Source organism: Lipotes vexillifer, unplaced genomic scaffold, assembly GCF_000442215.2.
Source record: "Lipotes vexillifer unplaced genomic scaffold, Lipotes_vexillifer_v1.1 scaffold217, whole genome shotgun sequence".
Lineage (NCBI taxonomy): Eukaryota > Metazoa > Chordata > Mammalia > Artiodactyla > Lipotidae > Lipotes > Lipotes vexillifer.
This window is the reverse complement of record NW_006788200.1, coordinates 5,283,912-5,298,661: the sequence shown is the minus strand read 5'-3', so window position 1 is coordinate 5,298,661 and position 14,750 is coordinate 5,283,912. Positions and strand designations below refer to the sequence as shown.

Below are 14,750 nucleotides of genomic sequence, written 5' to 3'. Positions count from 1 at the left end.
GCTGAGTCTGTTCCCATTGAGAGCGGGAGTGTGGGTCCCATCAGGAGCTAATGTAGACGTTCCCGGTCAGGATGCCTGCAGATGCTTGGATGGGCTGCAGTGGCAGCCACAGATGAGAAATCCACCACAGACATGCTTGCTTGTAGCTCTGGATCACATGCATTAAGCTATGAATAATGTGATTACTTAAGTGGCATTTTATTTACACTTTTGCACAGAGCAGTGGCTGCTGCTTTTCCAAAGCAGCCATTACCCAGATTTGATTTCTTAAAAATTTCTGTAGGGTCAGGATGGCAGTATCACAAATATACTAATCCAGAGGAAACTAGTGTCATTTATTTATTTATTTATTTAAATTCTGTTATCAGCTTACAGCAGAGGATGTAATGAGGTCAGTTAAAAAAAGCAGTGACCGGTCTTCCTTGGTGGCGCGGTGGTTGGGAATCCACCTGCCAATGCAGGGGACATGGGTTCGAGCCCTGGTCCGGGAAGATCCCACATGCCACGGAGCAAATAATAAGCCTGTGTGCCATAACTACTGAGCCTGGGCTCCAGAGCCTGCGAGCCACAACTACTGAAGCCTGCGTGCCTAGAGTCCGTGCTCCGCAAGAGAAGCCACAGCAATGAGAAGCCTGTACACAGCAACGAAGAGTGGCCCCTGCTCGCCGCAACTAGAGAAAGCCTGCGCACAGCAACGAAGACCCAACACAGCCATAAATAAATAAATAAATAGATAGATAGATAGCAGTGACCATGTTTGGATATTTGGTGCATACTACATGCTGGACATTTTGCATCTATGTCCAAAGTAATCCTCCCAGTAATCCTAGTAGAGTGGGCACCATAGCCTTTATTTTACAGATGAAGAAACTGAAGCTTGAAAAGGTTGGAATGTTTACCCAGAATCACTTAGGCAGTGACAGTGGACATCAAGAGGAGTTACCAGTTAAGAAACTGCCATAGGCTTTTATGTTTGTTTATGTTTCAGATCCAGAAGCAGAGCCATTGATTTTAGCTCCAAGCTGGGTTAAGAGCTGAGTTTTGTTAAAAGAGAGGTGTGTGAAACAGACATATGAGGCTTTGGTGGGCAACACCAAAATAACCCATGCAGTGTTGTTCCCAAATAATTCCAGCAGGCAGCCCTGACAAGGTGCCTCCTATTCTAGCTGTGATTTACGTATCCTGCTGGTAAATCAGATGAGGCATCTGAGCGTCGGATGCCTTATTAAATTGAGCCACAGTTTGGGTTTGTTGCAGGAGCTGTCACCGCCTTATGAGTAAATGTATGATTTCTACTGTGAGCTCTGGGTCCTTCTCCTACCTGTTTTTGGCAGGGGCCATGGGCTGTGTGCTGGTGAGTGAGCTGAAGGTCACACCCTGCTTATTCCAGATCTTTCATTCCTTAATAGGGTGCCAGGACAAAAGGAATAAGTGAATGCTTACCCTATGTGCCAGCCCAGAGACAGGGTAATTAGAAGGGCTTGTGATTCCATTCAGCTGCCTGGAAAGGTTCCTAGTCATTGTTCTAGGTTATGGCCCAAGAGGTTCTTCCTTCTTATTCCCCATGTCTGGGCTGTGAGTACAGCTCTCAGTCTAATCTTTTGGTGTACATAGATCTTATACTGCAGATTTTAGTGCTGTGTGAATTCATTTAGAAATGATTTTACCTCTCTGGCTAGAGTTGCCCCAACCATGATGTTAGGGTAATGCTGTCTTCATTTTCCCTATCCCATAGAACTTTGAATGAATGAATGAATGAAGAATGGGTAAATGGATGAATGAGGAGACAACATAACAAACACATGAAGTAATACAGGTTATTTTTTAATTGAAAAATAATAAAGTGGAAGCAGGAAGAAAGCTCTTGTATTCCTCCAGCCATTGATAACCATTGTTACCATTTTGACTTTTCTCTAGTTCTTTTTTTGTATTTTTTTCTTCTTATGGTGAATCATGGGCACTCTTTAAGGACAGTTGAGATACCTAGAAAATGTGACCATGCAACTGGCTAAATGAGAAGATCGATTTTAATGAGCGGGACCCAGCTCTGCTTCATGCTTGTTGGTGGCCGTGGCTGCCCCTTCTTTCTTCCCAGGCCTCTGAGGGGTGGGCTCTGGGCATGGGGAGGGTGTGGTTATCGAGTGGAAGAGATAGTTACATTGCATTGTTTGTCCTTTTTATTGCTTCTTGGTTTCTTTCTTCCCATGTTTTTGTATGTGACTTTCTAGGAGTTTCCACCTTTCACAAGAAGGCAATTTAGCTAAAGAATTAGATCTTGGAGATTTTTTTCAAAAGTTCTCTCTGAGTAGCATCATGTGAAAAAACCCAACTGGACTCTTTCTTTAATGCTCATAAGTTATTTAATAGGAAAGGGATTTTAAAGATCTAGGACATAACTACTGTTTGTGTTCTTGCTGGGCTCTTAAAATTTGGAAGCAGAAACAAAAGTCAAAGACAAAGCAGCTTGTTGCTTTGGTCTTCCTTGGATTCTTCCAGTACACTGTAGTCCTTGCTAGTCTGAAAATTGCTCCCACTTTATTTATACAGAGCTGTCAGGCGTATTTGATTTATTCTCTGACATATTTAGAATCATTGAATTTTAGGACTGGAAGGGGCCTGCATTGTTATTAACATTCCTCTTATTTTCCAAATAATAAATTAAAAGAAAGCATAAAAATAAAAATATTACATGGTTTCTGCTGGCTGAGTACTCTTCCACAAGAAATAAATATGTCCTTATTGATGTGTGTTTTGTTACCGTATAAATGGTGTAACCTGATAATTTTGCCCTGGAGCGCTTTGATTTTAAAAGATGGGTAAAAGGGAACCCTGGTTCCCTACCACTGTCCCCTGAAAACAAGAGTGGAACCTTTCAAAGGCTTGGTGAGAGCAATAGGCCCTTAATTGTCATCATTGACTGCGGGCGGGGAGGGGGAACCTCCAGGGTCTTGGTTCCCAGAGCCTGGTCACGTGGCATGGCCTTTGTTCTCAGGGATCTCACCTCCAAAGGGAGAGATGTTTATTTAATATACAATGGAATATTACTCAGCCATAAAAAGAAACGAAATTGAGCTATTTGTAATGAGGTGGATAGATCTAGAGTCTGTCATACAGAGTGAAGTAAGTCAGAAAGAGAAGGACAAATACCGTATGCTAACACATATATATGGAATTTAAGAAAAAAAAATGTTATGAAGAACCTAGGGGTAAAACAGGAATAAAGACAGAGACCTACTGGAGAACAGACTTGAGGATATGGGGAGGGGGAAGGGTGAGGTGTGTTAGGGCGAGAGAGAGACATGGACATATATATACTAACAAACGTAAGGTAGATAGCCAGTGGGAAGCAGCCGCATGGCACAGGGAAACCGGCTCGGTTCTTTGTGGCTGTCTGGAGGGGTGGGATAGGGAGGGTGGGAGGGAGGGAGACAAAGAGGGAAGAGATATGGGAACATATATATATGTATAACTGACTCACTCTGTTATAAAGCAGAAACTAACACACCATTGTAAAGCAATTATACCCCAATAAAGATGTTAAAAAATAAATAAATAAATAAACGGAAATGCTTATTTCACCGTAAAAAAAAAATAAAATAAAATAAAGGAAGGTGGAGCAAGCTGGCAGTGTGTCTCTGCAGGACAGAGAGAGCGACAGGCACAGAGACTAGTTGGTTCCAGTTGTGGACCATATGACTTACACATGTTTGTAACAGGTGGCATGGGGACGCTTGCTGGTTGGAAGGGCCAGGATGTGAGCTGGCTCTTGTCCCTGGGGTGGCATGCCATGGGTCAGTGCATCTTCTCTAGACATAGTGTCATTGCTCAGCCTTCCAGCTGGAGTAGACGGATCACAGTGATGCCAGTGACCAGCCACAGCAGCTACAGGATTTCTGGTTGCAGAGCAGATGGCAGACCTAGTGGTGTGGCCGTAGTGGTTTGGAGACCCTGGGCAGAGCCAGCAGATGTCTCCTATTGTCCTGTCTCTGTGGCTGCACCTGGGCTCAGGGTTCCTCTCCTGTTGCCTGAGCTGAGGGCTGCTGCAGCAAAGAGTCCTGCTCATTGCAACTGCTGGCTCCTTGTCCCACCTACTCCACGTTCCTTGCCTGGAAAACCCCTTGTCCCTCCAGACCCAGCGTAAGTCCCACTGCTTCAGTAGAGTCAGTCCTGGTTCCCTGGAATCGTTGGTGGCTTCCTCCTCTGTGTTCTGTAGCTATTTTCTTTTCATAATGAGCACATTGCCTGGTAGTATTATGCCTTCATCTGCTGACATTTCTGGTTCCCTTTCCCCTGGCCAGACTGTGGGCTTCTGAGGGTAAGGGCTGGGTGTTCTTCGTGTCTGTTTTCTGGCGCAAAGGCAGATGTGCGGCAAGTGCTGTAAGTGATAATTGTGCTCACGTAGAATGGACTTCTTCATTGGTGTCCTTGCTTTCAGCTGGGCTCCTTCGGAAAGTACTGGTGTGATGGGATCCACCTTCAAGTCCGCCCACCTCCAAGTGGCTCCTTAGTGCCTGGAGATTAGGCGTGGATATCTCTTCAGGCACTGAGGTCCTCGAGTCTCTGCCCCCAAGTTCCTTGCAGCTTCGACCTTGCTCTGTCTCTGTGGGTGCCCCAGGCCCTCATTGAACATGGACAGATTATGGAAACAGCCCTGGAGGGCAACAGGACAGCTAGATGTTCACAGAGTACACAGATCCCCATTAGTCAGGGACTCACGCACACTGATCTTGGTATGAGGACAGTTCTCTTACAGCTTCTCTGGACTCTCTGTCTTGTCATACGACATAAGTACATCATCTACCTGTCCGAGTGGCCAGGTGAGCAAGTTCCCAAGTGTGGAGCCTGGCTGAAGTACTTTGGGACTGTTTCTCTAAGTCTCCTGAGTCTACCAGGCATCTATTTGGCAGTGCTGGGTGTGAGAGACTGGGTTACACCCATCATAGAGTTGCATAAGTGCTTGTTGAGTGAGAGGAAAATTAGCCCATCTCCATGGTCCAGGATTGGTTGGACCCAGCAGACTTTGGGAGTGTGGGTCCTGTGGAGGGTTTTCAGTCAGTGTGAGAGGATTGTTCTACCCTTGTGGCAAGCCCTAGTTATAGCAGTGGCTGTACCTCAGACAGGGCACACTCCCCCTTCTCTGTGGAAGCTTTGCCAGTGATCACAGAGGGAAATTGTGGCTTGGGAGTGTGGGTCTATTTGGCAGGCTTGTCTACTCTGGTGACCTCTTACCACGTGGGAAAGATGTTCAGAAGTTGCAGATTTCAAATGAACCCTCTCAGATTCTGATGGTGACATCATTGCTTTGAAGTGGACAAAAGACCTTGACCAGATATATTTCTGGGGCTTTGGTAAGGTGCATCTGCTGTGTACATGGTCCAAGGGCCAGAGCCTCAGGATGCAGAGGAGGGCAGGCAGGGAGGCTGCTAGGATGCTTTTAGGGACACAGTGAGGGAGTTTTTATTGCTAACTTTCCCAGATGTTCCTTCCAAGAGAAGAGGCTCAATGGCAGGGCTGGGAGGAACCGCAGCAGGACTTGCTGTGCAGCTAATGAAAATTTCATGCAAAGTCTGTGGTCGTGGCTTCTCAGAGAGATGGGCGGTGCCGAAGCCACCATGTCCTCTGTGCAGTGGCTTGATGTCGGCATTGGCCCACTTTGAAGTGGGCCCCAGAGAGTGTGGTGGCAGACAGGTGTGGTGGCAGTGTTTGGTCCAGAGCCCACAAAGTGCTCCTCAGGGGGGCTTGTTCCTGAGGCTGCTGTCATCAGTGCTGCTGGCCATGATTCTGAAGCCCGGGGAACCATCTGGGGTATGGGGTGGTCAGGACATCTGGATGTCCTGACTGCTTTCTTGGGGCCAGGCACAGGACAGATGGACCTGCTGTCCAGGCTCACAAAGAACCGTGAGGCAGGTGTTTGAATCCCCCCTTTCACAGACGGGAAAGCTGAGGCTCAGATGTACTAAGGGTCAATGCAGTGGTAGAGAGAGCCTCTTGGGAGGCCTCAGGCCTCTGTGCTCATCTCTGTCCCTTGGCATCTCCTGCAACCATCGTGTTCCATCTCCAATAGGGAACGAGCCCCGTGTTGTCTCCCAGGGTCTCCAGTCTTCACATACCTCACTGGTCTTCCCTTCACATGGTGCCATTAACGCGGTGTGGAGTGGTTAGAGCATGATCTTCAGAGTCAGGCAAAACTGAGTTCAAATCCTCCTGCTTCTCGCTAGCTGTGTGGCCTTATATAGAAATGCGATCTCTCTAAGCTCGCTTTCCCAGCTATGTCACCGGGGTGCTGATTGTGCCTGCCTCACACGGTTATCATGTGAGTTCAGTGAGCTAAAACATAGCTGGCTTGGACAGCGCCTGGCGCATGGGGAACGCTCAGAAAATGGTAGCTGGTGTTATTCCTATATGATTAACGTTAACGTTGCTATCAATATCACTTGGATATTTTGGATTGGATTTCAACTTTTTCATTTCAGCTTCAACCTGATGCAGGTCCTGAATCTTGCATCCGATTTCTGCCAGCCGTGGCGAGCCGAGTCATGAAGTCTGTTTGTTCCTTGCGGTGACTCGGGATATTAGCAGACGTGGGGCGAGGCTGTCGGGCAGGGGTCCACCTGTCCTCCTTGGTCGATCCCTCCAAGGTCTTCTGCCGTCATCCCTGCTGGTGCCAGGTTCCCGTTACTGCCCCAGTTTAAGTTACACGAAGGGAGTTGCCCATTTCACTTTCCCCGGAAACCTCCAAGTCACGGAGCCTGAAGTTCTGAGTCAACGGGGAATTAATTGGGGAGTTGCAGCCCAAGACCCTGGTGTAAAAGAAGCAACAGAGGTTGAATGGTTCTTTCTTCATAGGAGGTGCTCATTGAGTACCTGTTGCAAGATGGGCATGTGCTGGGCTCTGGAGGTGTGGAGGTGAAGATGTCTCGCCCCTGGCCGTGGGGACTGCTGGCTGTGTGGTTGAGTGGCAGGAGAGTGGTCGGCCACTGCAGAGCGGTTGCGTCAGTGCTCTGTGTAGACCACATGGCTGAGACGTCTCTGATGTGGAGGGATTGGGGACGGGGAGGTTTGCGCACAAGGAGCATCATCTAGTCTAAACTGGGATTTGATAGAGCAGCAAATGTTCATCAGAGAAGGGCGAGGAAGGGTATTTCAGGCACAAAAGGAGCAGCATGTGCAGAATTTCAGAGATCGAAGTAAGCATGGCTGTTGCAGAACCAAGAAGTGGTTCTTGTGGGGCTGGAGCGAAGCGTGTGGGCTGGGGTATGGCTGCAGGGGGACTGGAGGATTCAGCAGGGACTGTGCCTTGCAGGGTCCTGTAAGCTGCTCCTGGGCTTGGCCTTTGCCTGGGAGCTGTGGGGAGCAACTCGAGTATTTGATACTGGGGGCATGATGAGGGCAGGCGTCCCTTCAGAGGGTCCCTGTGGGAGCAGCATAGAGAACAGCCTGATCAGGGTACAGGGAGTGGAGGCTGGCTGGGCACATGGTGGTGACCTGAGGGGCAGCTGGGGGGCTCGACTGAGGGAGAGGCTGTGGGTGCAGAGAGTGGGAGGTGTGACAGATCCAGGGAGGGAGGGGGCCTGGTTGATGCCTGAATGGCAGAGGGAGGGGAGAGGGACCAGTCCAGCCTGGGTCCTGGCCTGGCAAGCAGAGCGCCCAGAGGTACCGTGTACTGAGCCCCAGAGGTGTTGAGGCCAGATCTGACAGTGGAAGGTGAATTTAACTCTGGAAAGCTCTGGAAGCTGGGGGAAGGGAGGCCTCTGATGGGCCACACTGGGTTTGCTGTTTGTGGTGGACCTGATCGTCCCCTGGTCACCTTTCAGTCACTGTGATTGAATCAGTTGTGTGGCTTCCTTTAGCCAATGGGGGCTACTCATTAGAATCCTCTGAGGAACTTTAAATGTCCCATTGTGGAGGCCATGACGCAGACCACCGAATCAGCATCTCCTAGGTGGTGCCAGGCATCAGTGTCTAGAAAGGTCCTCAGTGACCCCAGTGGTCAGTCAAGGATGAGAACCACTGCTTTCCAGTGCCTGCGGTTGGCACCTCCCGTGCAGGGTGGGTGGGGAGGAAGGGGTGTGGTGATAGTTTATAGCCAGTGTTGTATACTCCAAAAGGCAGCATCTGGATGTTGATGGAGGCCTGCCAGCCTAGGGGGTGGTAGGAGTGGCATTCTCAGAAAGATAGAGGGACCTAATTAATTTGGAGTTCATGATACTCGGACAGGGCTGGGCCTTAGGCAAGTACAGTTTGTATTTTCTGTAAAGTAAAGGTTTACATGCTCCAAGACGGCAAGGGTCTTACTTGGTGTGTCAATGAGATGGACCTTTTCACGGTTCCTTCCTCTGTTTTCTACATGTCAATTAAGGATTATGCAGAAATTTTACCTGTTCAGAGCAGGTCCAGTCCACTTAACAAGATATAGTGAGTCAAAATTGAAACTTAAATTGACTTAGAATTATATGATGTGTAATTGCTAACAATGGTTCAAAACACCTCACTGGTTATACAGAACAGCTCTATGGTGTAAGTAATATCTTTTTTTAATAGACAGGGTCACTGAATCTTAGAGAATGGGTGGCTGACCTTTAAACAGAGATGTGCTTGCAACTCATGCTTTCATATTTCATTGCATTTTTTCTAAGTCACTCTTCATTCATAAGACTAATAAAACTGCATGCGTTTGAAATATTTCATAATTATTGTTCCCAAGTGCAACTGATCTCCCTTCATTTGGGCCTATTTGGTAAGATTCAAATGCACAAGAGTCACATTACTGAAATTTTAAGCATGCCATTGTTTCTATAAAGCCTGTTTCTCTCAATGTTTTTGAGACATCTCAATATTATAAACCTCTGGAGATGGACATAAAAGTGTACATTTTTATTTATTGAGTCCTTCTTTGTGCCTGGTAGTATGCCAGTCACTTTGCCACATTGTCGCGAATCATGGTGACCCAGCCTCCAAGGCAGGTGCAGTGGTCTTGCTTTGTGGATCAAGGGACTGCATCTCAGAAGCTGAGGGGTTTGTGCAAGGCCATCCTGTTCAAGGCAGGATTTGAACCTGTATCTGCTTCAGAGCCTGTCCTGTTCATAGTGTCTGCTCTGTCTTTGACACCATAGCCCTGCCTGCTTCACTCCCATCTGACATTCAGAAGCCTGCTCCTGGCTAGCTCAGGTATTTTGATCATTTTGCTAACAAGGTCAGAAATGTAGAAGGTCTTTTATTCTTGCCGTCTGATGTCATCTCGAGACTTTTATTGAATTTCACCCTTTGGACCAGTGTCATAGGAAATTAATCATTTGAAATTCTCAAAGATAATAATCATGCCTGTGTATTTGGGTTTAATCGTGATTTTGCTCTTTGTTCTACAGTAATGGCACAGATCACCAGAGGACCCTCTGATCTCCCTGCACTTCACTTATTCCACTGAGAACCTAATGTTCTTTTCATGAACTTAGTGAACAAGGGGACCTTTTCAAGGGAGTGATGGTTGGGAAAATGTCTGCCTGTGACCTTTCTAATGTTATGATAATTTGAAATTTTGATGCAATTATCGAAAATGTTTACATTCCTTCCTATTGTTTGATGTGATTCTTTTATTTTTTTCTCATTTATAATGCTTTCGTACTCAGGAAGTTGAGGTAGGTTTTTGATTTTTCTACTGTGTGTAGACATAGCATCAAAATAGTTGCCAAATAAAATGTAAATTTCACTCTAAATCCTAAATCTCAGTGGTAAATATTTGTTTTAGTTCAGTGAAACAGGACCACACACATTTATTTTTCATGGGTATATCCAGGGCGTGCAGTTTATCAAATGCATATAAACAGTCCATTTGCTGCTTTATCTTTTCTCATTAGTTACAGAACAAGTATGATTGTCAGTTATTATCTGTGTTTTACTGGTGGGTTATTTATTGAAAGAGCAGAGCAACTGACATCGTTATTTTCTAAATCATTTTGTCTGAAGCCTGCAGGACTTTATACCAAATGTCAGACCAATTTATCAAAGAATCACTCTATTCAGGAAGAAAGTGATTTAGAGTGTCTGTATAAACCTACACCCACCTGTCCTTAGGTGCACAGCAGGAACAGTTATGGGCATTTCACAGGGATACGGAGATGTTAAAGCTGGAACAGCTTACTTAAATTATATACAGTTCGGCCAGGACTTACTGTGTACTGTTGAGTGTTGCCCTGGGGGAATGTGCAGGTGAGTAAGACCCATCCCTGTTCAGAAGTAGCCTGGGCCCAGGTGTGTGGGTGTGATATGTGCCAATGGAAGATGTATTAATGGCCCAGCTTCCAGTCCCTGGTGTACAGGGTTCGCATGAGTGGGGTCTGTGGAGTGATTTGGGGGGGGCGGGGGACCTCAAATCACTGTCCAAGCTGGGCTGGTTGGTCGATCGCTTCATTCAGAAGGATTGTCACTGGGGCTTTTCGCCAGGGGTGGGCAGGACAGGACTGATGGAGAGGAGACTGATAGCACATTGCTTGCCCAGAGATGTGACTGGAAATAGCTCAGAGGTAAGGCGGTGTCTGGGAAGCTAGTTCCTTCCCAATAGATGGAATGTTTTGTATTTCTCAACAGCGTGATTAGTAGGGGTTTCCACTGCACAGAAATTGAAATTACAGGAAAATTTTACATCATACAGCTGATGCACTTACATGATGTCATCTGGAAATCTCACATTTCCAATGACTTCTATTATCATTTCAGAGATACTTTTCCCACCTGCCAGCCACCCCTCCCTCCTGTTCTCCCCAGTCAGTTAGTGTGAAAAATAACTAGTTTGCACTGAGTCCTTTGGAGAGCAGTTTGCCTATAGCCCCTTAACTAATCTCTTTGTAAAGGTTTGAGGTTTGGTAAAGTGGGATTAACCTCCATCTAGGATCTATAAACCTGGCTTTAGTCCACCTGGCCCTGCAGGGCAATGCTTCTCCTTTTTGTATTTATCTGCAGGGGGTCTTCAGATGACCCCAAGGGGCTGCCTGCCCTCAATTCACCTTACTTCCTTCTGTACATGTCTCCACTGCTCACTCCTGGTCGAGACAAATGAGGCTTCCGTTTATTTTCTAGGCTGGTAATTTTTATTACCTCAGGTAATCTTCAGATGATACTTCAGTGTTCAACCAACTTAGCTAAAATATATGTGAAGGAGAAATGATCTGTTCCATGAGAGCTAAGTGTCTTTGATCTGTAGTAGCTAAAGCTGTAAGGTATATATAAATTACATCATCATCTTCATAAGTGGGAGTAAAGCAGTTGGATCTCAAAAGTGGTTTCCATTTGATTGTGCCACTTCATCTCTTCCTCAGAGTTGTTTTGACACTCTTTGGAGCTGAAATAAGCATCTCTGGAAAGGCAACCCCCTGGGGAATAGTTGAGCTAAATTGCACCGGCCGTTTGGGGGCTGTGGGACAGGGGAAGAAAAATTCAGGTTCCCAATCAAAATGGGCTAAACCCAGAGACTTTCCAATTCGTTATGACATCCATGATGAGGAGACTTAATCACTAAAATTATGGCAGGAATATTTTTGCATCATTTCATGGTAGGGAGGCTTAAAAGTTTTCTTGGAAGATGCATTATAGATCAGAATGTCCTTTGGTATATATGTATATATATGTATTTTATTAACATGTCCTGATAAATATATCCTTATTAATATCTTATATATATATATATAATATATAATATGTGTTATATATGTATATATTTAAAAAAGATTTCGCTTCCCATGAATGTTTATCAAAACAGGGTATCTCTAAAGTAGTTGAAAAACCAGAGTTAAATTCCTTTGCACCAGCCACTGGGTGCCAATAATTTCACAGGATCCAGTATTGTGTTTAGTGAGATATTTATTTAGTGAAATGAATATGGTTTTACCTCTTTTGATCAGCGGTGGAGGGTTTAAAAAAATAATTGGGGCCATGATCACTCCCACGTCTCTCCCTCCACCACCAGCACCACTCCCTTCTTCGTCATTTTAGACATTATCATTTGTCGCTTTCTTACTGTGATCTGTATGCTTTTTTTTTTTTTAATAATTTTTATTGGAGTATGGTTGCTTTACAAGGTTGTGTTAGCCTCCACTGCACAACAAAGCAAATCAGCCATACACATACAGACATCCCCTCCCTTTTGGACTTCCCTCCCATTTAGGTCACCACAGTGCATTAAGTAGAGCTCCCTGTGCTATACAGTGTGTTCCCATCAGTTGTCTATTTTATACATAGTATCAATAATGTATATGTGTCAATCCCAGTCTCCCAATTCCTCCCACCCAACCCCTTTCCCGCTTGATATCCATACATTTGTTCTCTACGTCTGTGTCTCTATTTCTGCTTTGCAAATAAGATCATCTATACCATTTTTCTAGATTCCACATATATGTGTTATTATACAATACTTGCTTTTCTCTTTCTGACTTACTTCACTCTGTATGACACTCTCTAGGTCTATCCACATCTGTTCAAATGACCCAGTTTCATTCCTTTTTATGGCTGAGTAATATTCCATTATATATATATATATATATATGTACTACATCTTCTTTATACATTCCTCTGTTGATGGACATTTAGGTATAATGACTTTGGATGTGTTTTTACTATGACTGTATGCTCACCTGGAATGTTTCATGATTTTGGACATAACTCAGTATGCTCAAATTTGAGAGTCTTTTTAAATTTATAGGTTCTTCCGGGTTTTAACAGTCCCTAAAGAGTTGGGTGATTTTCATTTTTGAAGTGGTATCGTGAAATGGAATAAGCCCTTCCTCGTATGGTGAGAATTTAGAGGAAGACTATTCTCTGCCCTGTCCAGCAGAGGCCTGATATAATTATCCTGTGCAGTGTAGCCAATAAAATATACATGCATGGTAACACTACTATCCTTTACTCTTCAGCCTGTAGAATGCACTAATAGGAGTTATTGAATTTAATAAATAACTGTATCTAGGTATGCGAACTTCTATTTAGGTGTATGTTTTAAGAATTAACTGTTGCTGAGGTCCTTGCAAGTCATTTTTAAAAGCTTCATCAGTAGAAATAAAATTACCTGTTAAGAGGCCAACACAGAAGGATACACCTCGCCTGGCGAGTGTGATCTAGTACGTCCACCATGCCTTCCACCGCAGTCTGAATTTTAACAGGCCACATCTTTATTGGGCCAGGAGAAAGATCAGAGGTGAGGGCTTTTCAAGTCCTGTGCTTTTCTGGTCTCTGGACCAGGCTCTGGGGTCCATGCAGCATAATGCACTTAGGTACCGGGCAGCACCTGGGTGGTGTGGGGCTGGCACACTGCTTCCCACAGTGGGATTTGCCACTGTGAGAAAGGAGGTAGAAGCGTCAACAGCACAGCAAGTCCCGGGTCTGTTTTAGGACAACCTAAAATATATGCTATATTTAAAATTTTTAGACAGAAAATAAGATAAAGGAAGATCTGGGCTGGTGCCCGTGGATGTTAAGCCCTGGAAAAATGACCAGCCAGCCGTCCTTTGTCCCTTGAGCATACTGACTGTTAAGTGGGACTCAGGGGTGAGGTGAAGCTCTAGAAGGGCGTTCTTCTAGCTTTGGCTTTTTCTGTGCGGGTTTGGATGGTATCAACTATGGTCCTTATCAGATGTTGCCCCAGAGACAGAGTGGATTGATTGGCACAGGCCCAGCTGCTTGGACTGCCCATATCTGCAGACCTGGCTGGTAAAGTGTGGAAGGCTGATCCGTAAACTCCGGCCGCTCATATTTGGACCTCGCTGCTGTAGTGACCGCTAAGTGGCCATCCCCCAAGTGTGCTCTGGTGCCTCTCTCTCAGCTGTAGCCACAGCGGTCACACCCAAGGTTGTCTGGGCTGCTAGCTCATTGGGTTCTGCTTTGGCACCCTCTTTCCTAAGGCAGGTCAAAAGCAATCAGATGCAGGGAAATCATTTTCCTTCCCCACTTGGCCTTGCTGGGCAAGAGGCTGTTTGAAGGACTCATTTTGCATAATGAGCTTTGACTCAGGCGTACCTTCACATTTGGGCAGCAGTTAGGCAGTATTATTACATGTGCAATGAGTTTTTAAATATTCTCATGCAGATAGCCACTTTTAGAGGTTTTATATTTAAAACCATGATTTTCCCCAAGAAATATGTAAAAATGGCAGTTATAGTTAGCCTGGAAATGTGGCAAGGTCCAGAAGAATGCTTCACATTCCATCCAAGTTATAACGTATGTTGAAATCACTAGGGAATATTCAGTTCTTGAGACTGGCTCAAACCTCACTTGGATATCAAAGAGAATGTGACATGTGAAATTAAAGCAAAGGAACTTGTCTTTTGCTCCAGTCCTTCCTTGTTAGACACACATCCTAAGCTTCCAAGGACTTCCATGTATTAGAGCAGCATGTTCAAGTAGAAAACAGTTCACATGATTTTAGATTGCGGTTGGGTGGTGCCATTCTCTGGATGTGCAGAGGGCACTGATGAACCACAGTTGGAAGGACAGAGGTTTTGTTGTTTTTTCTCCAGTGGTGAGGGTGAGTTCATCCTGGGTTATCTCTTCTCTTGCCCTTGTGGACAGCAGAATGTCTGAGTCACTTGCTTATATTTAGTGCTGAGTATATTGGCCATCAAAGCTGAGAAATCAAGTGGTAAATTTCCCACCAATCATCCAGCTCTTAACTTAGAATCATTAACTCTGGCTGCCACATAATTCAAAAGACTAGGATTATATTTAAAATAATAAATGGAGAGAGATGTGGCAGAGGGATTCTTTTA

At 45.2% G+C, this 14,750-nt stretch overlaps 1 protein-coding gene across 2 annotated transcripts in view; it reads left to right on the top strand.

Annotated features, from left to right (window-relative positions):
• SPOCK1 (SPARC (osteonectin), cwcv and kazal like domains proteoglycan 1) overlaps positions 1 to 14,750 on the top strand; it is a 569,954-nt gene that overhangs the window by 248,659 nt on the left and 306,545 nt on the right. The window contains exon 3 of one of the 2 annotated variants that reach the window (XM_007461395.1): positions 9,627 to 9,635. The exons of the other annotated variant lie outside the window; for it this stretch is intronic. Within the exon in view, the coding sequence (XP_007461457.1) occupies positions 9,627 to 9,635 (9 nt within the window). The remainder of the gene's footprint in view (positions 1 to 9,626; positions 9,636 to 14,750) is intronic. 2 annotated transcript variants of the gene reach the window in all.